The following is a 13,667-nucleotide window of genomic DNA, read 5'->3' as shown; positions in this document are numbered from 1 at the left end:
TATGCAACCAATGTTTATCAAAGATCTGCTCTGGACCAAGCTCTCTGCTAAGTGCTATGGAGAATATAAAAATGAGGTACGCGTGAAGCTACCCTTTAGGATTTATGGTGTGAGTGATAAGATGCATGCAGGGTAGAGCCTGTCAAGTACCTTAAGAAGTTTTTTAAGAGGAAGATATTGGAGGATTTGGGGAGGGAGGGGTCACTTCCTACTGGGAGACTGGGGATGTTAATGGAGAAGGTGACATCTAAGTAATCCTGATGGGTGGGAAGGCTTTGAACAGTGGGGACGGGAGGAAGACGTGTCATTGGATGGAACAAATGGAGCACAAGCGTAGAGTCAGGGGAGCAGAGGACAGCAAAGAGTTTCATTTGGCCGCATGTGAAGGTGGAAAGTGGCAAATGAGGTTGCGTTCTGGAGGGTCTCAAATGCAGGAGTAAGTTTAGGCTTGACTAGGGACAACCAGATAAATCTGACAGGACTGCGCGGGAGGAGTGGGGCGGGCAGAGACGAGGAGACGGCGGCCAGGAGCAGGGGAAGCCATTGCCTCAGGCCAGAAAAAGGGCAGTGAGGCCCAGCCGAAGAGCAGGGTGGTGAGAATGGCAAGGAGGGGCGTGGGGTGGCCGAGCTGGCTTGGGCACGCTAGTTGCCAGCACGCTTCTTAGCAGGCAGTGGAAATGTGGAACAAGACGTGTGGACTGTGGCCGATCTGTGCTCCTCACTTGTGTTGATTCTTGCCTCGGTTTACGTGGAAACCCAGGTGTGCTTGCCGTCAGAGATTATTCACCAGCATGCCTTTTATTTGTCACCATTCCTCTCAGTCATCCACAAGACCTCGCCTTAAACTCAGCTTTTCAGTATTTGAGAATTTACCTCTTAAGGCCAATCCTTCCAAGTCATGGCTGACTGCATTACACCTTGGAGGAGTGCCAGGTGTGTGACGAATGTTGAGTTCTGTATGCCCAGGAGAAAAGTTACCCCAAAAAAGGCATTTCTGAAATGGCAGCCACTAATTGATCATTTATTTGGCAGGATTGGTGGTTGGTGCAGGCATTATTACACAGTTTCCCGGTGTTTTTCAAGTAAATTTCTTTCTCCATGTTTTTTTGCTGAGGAAGATTTGCCCTGAACTAACATCTGTGCCAATTTTCCTCTATTTTATATTGAAATGGCCATTTTTTGATGTGTGGAAATGTCCACAGCATGGCCCCGGATGAGTGGTGTAGGTCCGTGCCCAGGAACCTAACGTGGGTGCTGAAGCAGAGCTCGCTGAACTTAACCACTAAGCCACAAGGCCAGCCCCTCTTTCTCCATTTTGGAAGTTCATATGCTGAATAGTGTATGGAAATCAGATCCAATATTGCCTTAAAAATTCTGTCTATAGTTGGTCTTCCATTTCAAGGTAATTCTACTAAAAATAAAATTTTCTTTGCTTGATTGTAGGAATGAATGCATAAGGTTCCAAAGTCCTCACTCTTGTCTTTCTCCTTTTATAGGCCTGTAATCTAGTGCATGTACCCACAGTGACACATGTGCCACAAGGCCCCAGCAGGGCCAACTGGCAGTTGTGTTGACTTAAGGGAGCGGTCTGAGCCTGGGGGGTGGGAAAGTAGGTCTTCAGCTTGTTTTCTCATCTGGGAGGGAGTCTTGTAGGGTTCAGAACACAGCGGGGCTGTGCCTGCAGGTCCTTCCTGACGAAGCCCCGTGCTTCTCAGTTTGCTCACATTTGAACTGTCAGCAGGGACGGGCTTGCTTGCGCTGAGTGTGCTCCCAGTGTGTGTCAGGAGGTTTGATTCTGCTCGGTTTAATCCGTGGTGACAACTTACTAAGCCACCATCTCTTTTCTTGCTTCAGGGAGAAGAACAGGGACCTCAAGACCCTATGTCCCTCCTTTATCTCCCTCTCCCCAGTGACACACGCATGCACACTCTCACACTCAGTTTTTTTCTCGTTCTCTCTCAACATTTAGCCATACATGTTCACAGGAGACAGAGCCCTCTTCATTCTGTTTTTCCTTTTGGCTTCCCCTGATGGGGCTGTGCTGGGGAGGTTGGAATCTCGGGGCCTGAGAACTGAGCACAGCCCCAGGGCGTCGGATGGAGCCACCAGCGAGTAGAAAGTAGGAAGTAGGGGTGTGCATCTGTATTCCAGGATCTTTAAAGTGGTTCTGTCATTGATTGTTTTGAATTATTTTTTCTTCATTGTGATGATTATCTTTTCACAAGCTTCTTGACTTAATAATAGAAGATTATTATTATTCTGAAAAATAGACACATGTAGACTTTTCACTAGTCTGTATGTTCATTTGTGAGATAAAATCATTACAAAGAATGTCAGAAAGAATAAGGCTGTCAGACTTGGGCTGGGCAGCTTTTAAGTGCAAGTTAATTATTACCAGGTGTTCTCTAACCTCCTTACTGTGTCCTCACTTTAGATTAAAAAGGAACTTGAATATTTGTTTTTGTTTTTGTTTTTTAGATTCAGAATATGAACAACATCATCTCTTTCCCTCTGGACAGTTTGCTGAAGGGGGACCTAAAAGGAGTGAAAGGGGTATGACGTTAAAAGTCCTGCTCGTTGGGGGACCGTTTTTGTGGAATGTGGAATCACAGTCACACTGGCCTGTCAGGGGAGCAGCCACATTCATGCGTTCTAACTGGGATGGCAGGATGCTGCTTGCTGCCTCAGTTTCCCTGATTTGCTATCCTAGCACCACCTGTCAGCCCTAACAGTGATGACCTGTGGCCTTTCTTGTCGTCCTGCTGGTAGTCTAGGAGGATGTGAAGGGAAAGAAACCACGCTTTTGGAAATTGTAAAGTATTTTGGGGCTCTGTCAGCTGGGCAGTGAAACCTGTGTGGAAAAGTCTGGTTTTCCAGCTGGTGTGTCACTGATTGACCACTGGGAAAAGGATCCTTGCAAGAAGGTAGCTTCCTGATGGGAAATGGCGCCAGTAAAGCTTGAGCTGACTTTATTTTTCAGTCTTCCGAAGGATGTTGGTTGTTTAGAAAGTGCTTTGCCATGTATAAACACTGGAGCCCTGAATTGTTTCACGAGTACATGAGTGAGAAACAGTCAGGGCTTGAGTGGTTTTTGGGTACCAGATGCTGAGCAGTAAGTTGCTTTTGCATGTCCTTGGCACGAACAGCTGTGTGCTGTGAAAGGGAGATGATTGTGCCTGAGTTCTTAGGAGACTGAGTTCTTTGATTGGATCTGCCCATAATTCCTGGTCACATCTGGGCACATTTGGAAGCCCAGGCTGGCTGATCTCAAGGTCCTTTGCAGAACCTCTCAGTATCTCCTTCACAGAGGGTGCCAGGAGAGCTGCTGGGGTGGGTGGGGTGGGCCTGGGGAGCTGTTAGAACACCGGGGAGCATTGCTCATCATCCCCTTGGAACCTGAAGAACATGTCAGCCAAGTTAGAAAAATGGAAGGCAGAGGGAAAACATGCAGATTTATAGAAGTATGACACAACACTGCTCATGAAGCTTTTGGTATAGCTTGAAGCCATGGGTCGGCTGAGGTGCAGGTGTGGGAGATGAGGCTTACGAGGCGGAAGGGCCAGTTTGTGGAGCGCCTTCGAGGCCAGGCTGAGGGGCTGGGCCTTGGCATAAGGCCAATGAAGAGCCAAAAAATAAAAAAATGAGCCCCTTCCACAAAAAGGACTCTGTCTTCCAAAAGAACCTTGTAAAGGGAGCGTAAATAGGTGGAACCATTTGATAGAATTTCTAATGGTTCAGTATATTTTTGAGCCAGGCTTTATGTATGAGGTCCTATGTTCCAGACAGAAGAGTGAAATCGAGAGACCTCAGGAGAAGACGAATGGCTTTTGTCTTCTTATTGTTGGGCCCAAATCAGAGTGACATGTGTTGGAGAGATTCCTATATTAATAGAAAAAGTCAGAGTCCCTTTGTTTTAGAGAGATACACTAAAATACTTGCAGAGTAAATGTTATGTGTTTCTGGGTTTAATTTCAGAATAATCCTGGGACAGAGGGTAGGGTATAGGTGAAACAAGATGGGTCATGAGTTAATACTTGTTATAACTGGGTGATGAGTACATTACATGATTCTCTTCACTTTCCTCTGTGTACATTGGGTATATTCTATAATAAAAACTTTTAAAGAGAAAGGAAAAAAGGAAGTACCACCACTAGTCTAATTAAAACCCTGTGCTCTAAGTTCTTTATTTTTCATGGGATCACATACATCATTTATTAGAGAAATTAATGCGCCTTTCAGGACTAGCCTAGGGATAAGTAAGTTTATCTTGCCCAGAAGTTAATGATTAGTCCTGTTTAATTTATGCCTCTCTGTTTACAGGATCTGAAAAAGCCTTTTGATAAAGCTTGGAAGGACTATGAAACAAAAATGTAAGTGTTTGCATTTCAGAAAATAAGCGTAGGTAATATTTCAGTTTCAGATCGAGCTTTTATTGCTTGAAGGTATTGTCTAAATAAACCTTAATCAAGGAAAGAATTCACTAGAACAGTGTTGCTGTGATTGTTAGCATGCCAAATGCTTTCATAGTTGGTGTCTAAATTCAATGATGTTAACCTCTTTAAACACATTTTTCCTTGTTCCTTTCTATTATGTCATAATGGTTACAGAATATTATTTCCAGGAAAGTAAGTTGAAGGAAGGTAAGGCCAATTTCTCTCAAGAGGTATTTCCTTCCTTTTTTTCCGAAACACTTTCTCCATTTTATCACCATTTATGACAGCAGCACAATTTTCAGACTTTATCTTCCTGGTGATTTGTGAAAGCCATCTGCCTTTCACTTTGTGGCTGTATTTGTCTGGAACTCCTGGCCCCTTGGTTTTAGAAATAGAGATTGTTGGAACACCCTTCCCTTCGCTTAATTTGATTGCTTCATCTGCCAAAAGCACATGAGGAATGGGTCTGTTGATTCCTGGATGTGCATCACAGCTTCCATCGAAGGCAAGACTACTGCTACTGGTTGACTTCAGGCAGTTGTAATATTTCTGATCAGTTTTTCATTCCTGGAATAGAGAGAATTGAGCTAGATAGAATTGGGCTAGTGATTGTGGGGATAATGATTTCAATAATTTTAAACACTTGTAAAATAAATATTTTTAAATGTCTCGTTTGCTTTGTAATCGCTGTGCATTTGGTTAATAACATAGAGTTTTCTGGGTAGAAAGAGAAACTTTAATATGAAACCATCTGGTAAAGTAAGACGTATAAAGAAGAAAGCCATTCCAGACATAACTACAAGTATTTAATTGGGTTTGCGTTCTTTCACCAGCTTTGGGTATCTATTCAGTGGTGAAGAATCACAAAGCTCAAACCAAACCTTTGATACTTGTCCCATCCTGGAAGTCTTCACTTTCCATCCTGGAAGTTGCTTGGATCCTCAAATTCTGGAGTTTCACTGATGGCATATGTTCATGTATGAGCACAGGCAGAGTGTTAAACTAGAATACCTTGAGGATCAGTCAACCCAAGAGGCTCCCATCTTGCTATCCTTGGCCCTTTAGCATCCTTCATGTGCATACCAATTCAGTGCATAAATAGGGGAAGGATCACCATTCCTACTTCACAGATGGGAAACCAAGACTCAGTGGTTTGCTACTGGCCATTGAGCCAGGGCTACAAGGTAGATTTGACTTCATTCAGCTGCTCTCGCTGCCACCCTTAGTGCCTAGAGGAAATGCTTCTGTGCGTGAAGCAGAGTGTGAAGGGGTTTCTGAAGAGGGTTGCCCGAGAGCCTTCTGGTTCTGAAAGGGGAATGAGATCACATTCTGTAAAATCACGACACACATAGGTAGGATGGGGACCGAATTACTCACAAAATCGCAGAATTTGAGAATGAGGGAGCAACACCATTTAAAACTTGAAGTAATTCTAGGATAGATAAAGGAATTAACTCTTTATCTGTTTACCTGTGAGATTGATTTATCCCAAGAGGCCATGTGATATGTAACAAACAGCCTTAGACATCTTTGAAATTCCTGTACAATTGTTCCATACTTGATTATTATGGGTATGACCGATGTCTGGTCTGTGTCTTGATCCCTCTGAGATGGTGTCATGGGGAGCCTTGGAGCTGTGTAATTGTAGTCCCAGGAACCTCGAGCCCTCCTATGCATGGATCCATCTAAAACTATCCCTACATTATGGTGGTGTGTTTATTATATTCTTACTCATTCAATTGTCGAGTACCTACTGTCTGCCCAATGCTGTGCCTCAAGGTAAAAAGCAAGAATTAGAAACGATATTTCTTGCCTCTTCTTAAGTACCACCTCCCCAAATGATGGGACACTCGAACCCAAAGTAACCCATTTCCTGTTGAACAGCTTTCTAAGAAATGCTGCCTGTGTCTTCTAGTGTCTGCCTTGAGGCTCTGCAGAAAACGTCTACCCCCTTCTCTTCATGGCAGCCTTTATATTTTTGAGTGCTTTCTGTGGTTTTTGTTTAGTCTCCTTTTTTCTAGAATAAAAGTTCATTGACTATTTTAAGCCCTTCTTAACTGCTGTGATTTCATGGCTGCTTCTCACCCTGGTCACTCTTCTTTGGACGTGCTCCAGTTGGTCAGTTTATACCCTGAGCTGCACACTTGACACTTACGCAATGCAGCTCAAGCATGAGATAAATGTGGAAAGAGGAGTGAAGCTTAAGAACTGAGAAGCTTGCTTTTTCCCTCTGTGGCGATGAGCACTGTCCTTTTCGTGACTTCACTGACGTAGGAGCAGGAGGAGAACTGGGAGGTGGGGAACCGTTACTGGCCGCACAGTCCCCTTTGGGCTGCACGCAGACACACAAGTGAGGCACAAGCAGACTTTCTACCTCCTCTGACCCACATCAGGCACAAAGTAGGTGCTCAGGAAGTATTTGTTGAGAAAATACTCAACAAGAAAGGCCAAGTTTGACATTTTTATGACTAAATGCATTTTCCTTTCCAGTAAGGTGAGAGGCTGTCCTGTTCCTGACAGGCTCGGTGAGCGTTTGCCTTGCAGGCTGGGTTATGGGATCCCTGCAAAGCTGTCCAGTGTGGAGCGCCGTGCCGGAGGCATCTCGATTTACCCTTGCTTTTTTCACATGTAGAACCAAAATAGAAAAGGAGAAAAAGGAACATGCCAAGCTCCATGGGATGATTCGTACTGAAATAAGTGGGGCTGAAATTGCTGAAGAGATGGAAAAGGAGCGGCGGTTCTTCCAGCTACAGATGTGTGAGGTAAGAGGCTGGGAGGTGGCAGGTGCCAGGCGCCACGGCTGCAGGCAGCCAGCCTTCACCTTCACGTGTACTGTGGTGAGCCTGCCGTGTCCTGGGGAACATTGCCTTCTGGCTTCTCCTAGGGGCTTCCGAGAAAACACCATGCGCATTATCGGACTCTGTTCCATTTCTATTATTGGGGGAGCCTGAGTCTCTTGGATGGTGGGATTAGATTAATCTAACACCAACCTTTTATTAAAGGTAGGGAAAAACTAAATTTAAAGAATGTCCCTTCTGGCCTCACATACATACTTAGGCTCATCTCCTCCCACTGGAACTGAACTAAAAAACTCCCTCGTTAGGTATTTTTTAATGAAATGTATCGGTTCCCATTGTACCAATGGAATCCATGATCAGGGACGGGCTGTGAGACGTCACCTGGGAAAAAATGCAGCTTGTCGTCCTCTCTGCGTAAGTGTGTGAGAGCATATTACAGAAGCCAAGCCGCCTGCCTTTGAAAGTGCTTCCACCCAGATTCTACCAGCTCACTGTGCAGACGCTCAGCAAGGCAAGAGGCCCTGTACCTTGGGGGGCTCCTCTGCTTCGCTCTCTCCTGCAGCCTGAGCCCTTGCTTTGGGGAGGGGAAAATCGCAGGCTGACACTGAGAACATTTCTCTGCTGGAGGCTTAGGGATGGAGAAATCAGAGACCAAGCATGAAGGCTTTTGCTTCCAGCCTTTTTATGCCTTGCTTGTGGGTCTGTTTGTAAAAACGGCATGTGGAAACATTTCCCACCTCTGCCTGAGGCTTCATTCCTCCTGGCCGTGGCAGTGAAGCCACTTGAGCTTGACGGCATTTGTGTTTCGTCTTACAGCAGTGCAGACTTGTGTTTTAAATGTGCAAAAAGCATGGGTGATATTTATGACAGGTATTGAAACTGAGTTCAGCCAGATCTTGATTCCCTGTGAGCAGTCAACAGCAAAGCTAATCCAAAAGGCACTTTTTGATTTTGGAATGTTTGTTTCTTAATTGCAGGAGGAGCTTAGCCTTTATAAATGTGTATCTTAGGAGTATATTTAAATACGTTGTTATTCCCAGAGCAAGCGTCTTAAGTGGTCAGTGGAGGAGAACGAGTCTCAGGGAGCAGGGTTATGACATTTGTCTGATACTAGTATAGCTACTCCAGCTCTCTTTTGGTTTCTGTTTGCATGGAACTTCTTTTTCCATCATTTTACTTTCAACCTGTGTCTATCTTTGAATCTAAAATGTGTTTGCTGTAGATAGTCTATATTTGGATCATGTTTTTTAATCCAGTCTCTGCCTTTTGGTAGGCTTGTTTAATCCATTCACATTTGGTGTTAATATCGATGTGGTTAGATTTACGTCTGCTGGTTTTCTTGTCTTTTATGTCTCATTTTTTTGTTCCTCTGTTGTTCCTTTACTGCTTTGGTTTTCGTTAAGTGAAAATTTAGAAAGTTTTTTTTAATATATATATTTTTAATTTTTAGCTAAAGTGTTATTGTAGATAGGAGAGTGGATGTTTTTCTATACTTGTTTTATAGTGGATGTTTTATAAGCAGACATCCTATATAATGCCTGCCTGGCTTGTTCCACATAGTCTTGTAGAAATCAGCCCAGACAGTAGGAGTCAGGGACTAGGAAATTGCTGTGTGCTGTACAAATGCAAGGTTTTGTTTTTATTTAATTTGGGTGAAATTAAGTAGTAGTTTTTCTTGTTTTTACAAAGAATGGATTTGGAAAGGGTGTGTGTTTGTGTTCAGGTTGTGCTCTCTGGCCAGTAAGGAGGAAATCTGTTTACCTAAACTCTGGGAGACTGCTTGTTAAAAAGTGGTTAGTGTGTTATGAAACTCAGTCAGCATGTTATTAGCATGTCCATGAAGTGAGGGGTGCCAGTTCCACACTCAGCTCTGTCATTGCTTTCTGGTCTGCACCCAGCACTAGGTACTTTTCCTCTTCTGGGTCTAGGTGAGTGGATCGTGTGGGCTGGTCAAGCAGTTTATTTTATTGGAAATGCACTGTCTGGTTGATGCCTCTAAGTCATTCACGTGAGCCATCTGTTGAGTGGGTCCCAGAGAGTTGTCAGGCCCCAATCTGTGCCAAGCGTAGCGGGGTTCCTGCCTCTGCAGAGCTGACAGTCAGTGGAGTGGGGCTCTGCGTACAAAAGCAGAGGTGGGCTTGACTGGCAGTGAAGTTGGAGTTGACATAGGGGGCACATCTGAAGAGGAGTAGACACTGGCCAGACACAGGCTGGAAAGGGCTTCCCACGGGTAGGAAAGGGCATTGGGAAAGCAGTTCCCCTAGGACCAGCATCTCAAAGTGGATCGATTGCCGCAGTTCAAATAATTTAAAATTGTTCACCGTTTCTGCAAACTGAAGCTCTCAAGCTTTTTAATGCTTGACATTGTTTAGCTGTTTTAAATTTTAGTTGCTCAGGAAGAAGAATCTAGAAGAATGGTTTTCAGGTGTTTATTTTAAAGCTGTGGAACTTTTTCTTCAAAATGAATTTTATAAAGAAGTTCAGTATGCCAAGTAGGTAATACAGAGCTTCTGTGGATAGAGAAGGTATGAGAGAGCCTGTCTTGCTTATTTATGGTTATAAAAATATGTACTTTAAAAAATTGGTGTGTGTATATATATATATATATATATATGGTCAATATTTAATATATTAAAAAATTTAAAATAACGCCAAATTTTACTTACCAAAAGATAACCACTTTCACATCTAACTAAACATCTTTCATATATCCCTATGTATACATTTATAAAAATAATTATATAAATAGGATTGTTCTCTACTGGTGCTTTGTAACCTCATTATTTTCACTCAGTAGTATGTCATGGAGATCTTTCCATATCAGGAAGTCTTCTGTTTTATTGGCTTAATGGCTGCATAGCTTTTTTTTTTTTTTTGTATGGATGCGCCATATTTAATTCCCCATTCATTACATTTGGGTTATTGCCATTTTTCACTTTTACAAACAAGTCTGCAAGGAATCTTCTTTTCTATTTTATCTTTGTAAACTTTCATGATTATCTTCTTAGAATCTCAAGTTCCTGTAAGTAGAATTTCTAGGTCAAAGGTACACACATTTTAAAGTTTGACACATTGCCAACTATCTAATTAACCATTTAACCATTTTGATACATTACCAGACATCTTATTCAATTTACAGTGAATAAATATCAAAAAGAAGGAGGGAGAAGAAGACATTAAAGGTAATTTATGTAGGTAAAAGAAAATTTTGTAGTTTGTCTTTTCAGAGCAGCTTCCCGTCTCCTACTTAGAGCTGCATGGCAGACCTGAGAGAACACTTGAATGTGAATTTCCCAGGTTACAGCTCAAAAGCCTGTGTGGTCAGTGGTTCTGTCAGAGGCATCCAGGCTCAGAGATGACATGTTCTCAGGTTCTTTATACCGTATCCTGACGGTGGAGGGGATAGGGAATTTATGGAGTCTTTGTTCTATAAACCTTTAGCAAAGAACAAATGTATTTCCTGGTGCTGGTTTTATAGATCCTGGGGCTTCCTGATGTCTTTGTGGTGGTTAATGAATTCCCCAAGTTAAAAATGGCTTTAATTCATTTCAATTTAAAATTTGGTTTTTATAACAGTCACTTTTTTTTAAGTGTCAAAGAAGTCTTTTAGGATTATAGACACTACAAAAGCCTAGTGTTCTAGACAATGACCTGTCTAAAGAAAGGGACCTGGGACAGAGTCTGCAGACAGGCATGTTCAAGATGGTTAGAATCCCATTCATTCTAACCATATCATTCTTCTGTGCAGCTAAAAGGAACATTTCTCCTAGCAGGTTAAGACAGAATGCCTTATTATGAGTTCTTGGCACTTAAACATTAATTACCTGACCATCATATGGCACCAATTCAATATGACCAATTCATATGGCACCGAACTAAAAGAAACTTCTAGTTATGGCATTCGGAAAATATGGGTACATAGGCTGTACCCATAGTAAAAGATACCAGACAAGTAGAAGAGATGATCTGTCCTAAGAAGCTCACAGTAAACTCATATTCTGCTTATATCCATGTCATTTCCTTTTTCTGTTTTTTAACAGTATCTGCTGAAGGTCAATGAAATTAAGATTAAAAAGGGAGTGGATTTACTTCAGAATCTGATCAAATATTTTCATGCCCAATGCAAGTAAGTTCCTTTTCTTTGTTGTGATGTTATTTCAGATGTTTCTTTATGACTTCTGGTAGATCTGTAGTATTGTATTGAGGAAAATAAACACTCATTTAAAAATCTAGGGGCCAGCCCTGTGGCTGAGTGGTTAAGTTCATGCACTCTGCTTCGGCGGCCCAGGGTTTCACTGGTTCGTATCCTGGGCGCGCACATGGCACCGCTCATCAGGCCATGCTGAGGTGGTGTCCTGCGTGGCACAACCAGAGGGACCTACAACTAGAATATACAACTATGTACTGGGGGACTTTGGGGAGAAGAAGAAGAAAAAAAAAGATTGGCAACAGATGTTAGGTCAGGTGCCAATCTTTAAAAAAAAAAAAATCTATAGTAAAACGAATGAAGTACCGACATGTGCTCCAACACATGAACACTGAAAACGTGTTAAGTGAAAGAAACCAGACACAAAAGGCCACATACTATATGATTCCATTTATTTGAGAGGTCGGAAATAGGCAAATCCACAGAGACAGAAAGCAGATTAGTGACTGCCAGGGCTTAGGGGAAGGAGGAAGTGGGAATTACTGCTAATAGGTGCGGGGTTTCTTTTTGGGGTAATGAAAATGTTCTGGAATTAGACAGTGCTGATGACTATTACCACTTTGTGAATATACTAAAAACCACTTTAAAAGCATGAATTTTATGGTTTGAGAATTATATCTCAATAAAAAATAAAAATATAAAAATCTACAGTAATTATCAAATGTATTCATTTTTGCTCTTTTTGTAGAGAGGCAAGCTACAGATTCTCAGATGTTTTTATTAACAGAGAAATCAGATGGTATTAATGCGATGTATTAAATTAAGAGAATACTTTCATATATTCCTTATCCTATAAAATCCTATATGACAGTGATGAGCAAAAGGAGGCTGTATGTAGAAGAGAAGGAGAAATTCCACGTCCAAGGACTGCCTCGAGTACTCCACTTTGCCATGTGCATCAGCGCTTCTCAACCAGGCCTCACCTCTCAGCCTCACTGTCGTTCGTTCTTCTCATCCTCCCTCTGCTCCCTGACCCCCAGTCACTACTATAAACAGGCCCTGTCTCATTCACTCACTTTCGCTGAGATGTGCTGTGTGTTGGGCACCGTCCTGGATGCTGGAGATGAAGTAATGACGTTACAGGTGTAGTTCCTGCTCACATCAAGGAGGAGAGTCAGACTTCAGCAAACAGACTTACAAGTGGACATTTTAAAAAGTATTCTGAAGTATAGGAACCTAAAAATATAGTAGAAGGACCTCATTTAGATTAAGATTGAGGGCAGGGGCTTTTGTTCTTTTTTCTGTTATGTTTTTTTCCTCTTCTCCCCAAAGCTCCCCAGTACGTAGTTGTGTGTTCTAGTTGTAGGTCCTTCTGGTTCTGCTCTTTCTTCTGTTTTGTTCCTTGCTGTATTTTCTAGCAGCCAGAATACAGTACCTGGCACATAGTAGGTATTCAAGTACTCCTTGAATTAGCTGCTGGCCTCTTTGAGGAGACATGTATTCTGAATCTAAAGGATGAGTAGGAGCTAGCAGATAAGGAGGAGGGGAAGAGCATTCTGGGCCAAGTCAAGGTCTTGAGGCAGGAAGAGGCCAGTGTGACTCACGCATAGTGAGTGAAGGGGAGAGCAGCCTGAAAGGAAACCGGACAGGAAAGCCTGAGAGATGCAGACTCCTTGAAAGTCTTGTTAAAGGTTTTACATTTATCCTAAATGTATCGGGGGGCTCTTGACAAGTTTTAAGCAGAGGCTTCATTCAGCCTGTGTTGATGGTGCTCCTGCTATGTGCAGGCGCTATTTGAGGTTCAGGTGATACAGTCAGAAGGAGAACACGCTTCTTATGCTCACAGACCCTCAGTTCTAATGGAGGAGGCAAACGGTAAATACTTGAGCAAATATGTGACAGTGTTTTGGGGAGTGAGTGTGGCTGTGAAAAGGCAAAACAGCATGATGAGGAGAGAGAATTGTATTGGTTAGAGACATCCCGGAAGGCTCCTCCAATTCCATTCTGTCTTAACAAGGTCACTCTGCATGTTGTGGAGAGGAATCAGATGGGACAGGAGTGGACATGGGCCATCATTTAGGTACACAGGTCCTGTCCTAGGGCAGCCCGGAGATGATGCTGTCTTGGCTTGGCCTGGCCTGGTGACAGTGCAAGTGGAGGGTGTAGATTGATGGGAGAAATCTTTGGTGGTTGAATGGCCACATATATCTACTCTCCTTTCCTTAAACAGGCCATGCCCCACGCTGATGTACCTTTGCACACATTGTTCCCTTTTCCTAGAATGTCGTT

General features: G+C 42.8%; 1 protein-coding gene across 5 annotated transcripts in view; it reads left to right on the top strand.

Annotated features, from left to right (window-relative positions):
• The window catches only part of ASAP2 (ArfGAP with SH3 domain, ankyrin repeat and PH domain 2), a 177,173-nt gene that overhangs the window by 98,700 nt on the left and 64,806 nt on the right, over positions 1-13,667 (top strand). For all 5 annotated transcript variants that reach the window (XM_046662932.1, XM_046662931.1, XM_046662930.1 and 2 more), the window contains 4 exons: positions 2,479-2,553; positions 4,321-4,370; positions 7,066-7,195; positions 11,272-11,357. In XM_046662932.1, coding sequence (XP_046518888.1) covers positions 2,479-2,553; positions 4,321-4,370; positions 7,066-7,195; positions 11,272-11,357 — 341 coding nt within the window. The remainder of the gene's footprint in view (positions 1-2,478; positions 2,554-4,320; positions 4,371-7,065; positions 7,196-11,271; positions 11,358-13,667) is intronic.

The sequence above is a fragment of the Equus quagga genome, chromosome 5 (genome assembly GCF_021613505.1).
Source record: "Equus quagga isolate Etosha38 chromosome 5, UCLA_HA_Equagga_1.0, whole genome shotgun sequence".
NCBI lineage: Eukaryota > Metazoa > Chordata > Mammalia > Perissodactyla > Equidae > Equus > Equus quagga.
The sequence above is the reverse complement of the archived record's forward strand: the minus strand, read 5'-3'. Positions and strand labels throughout refer to the sequence as shown.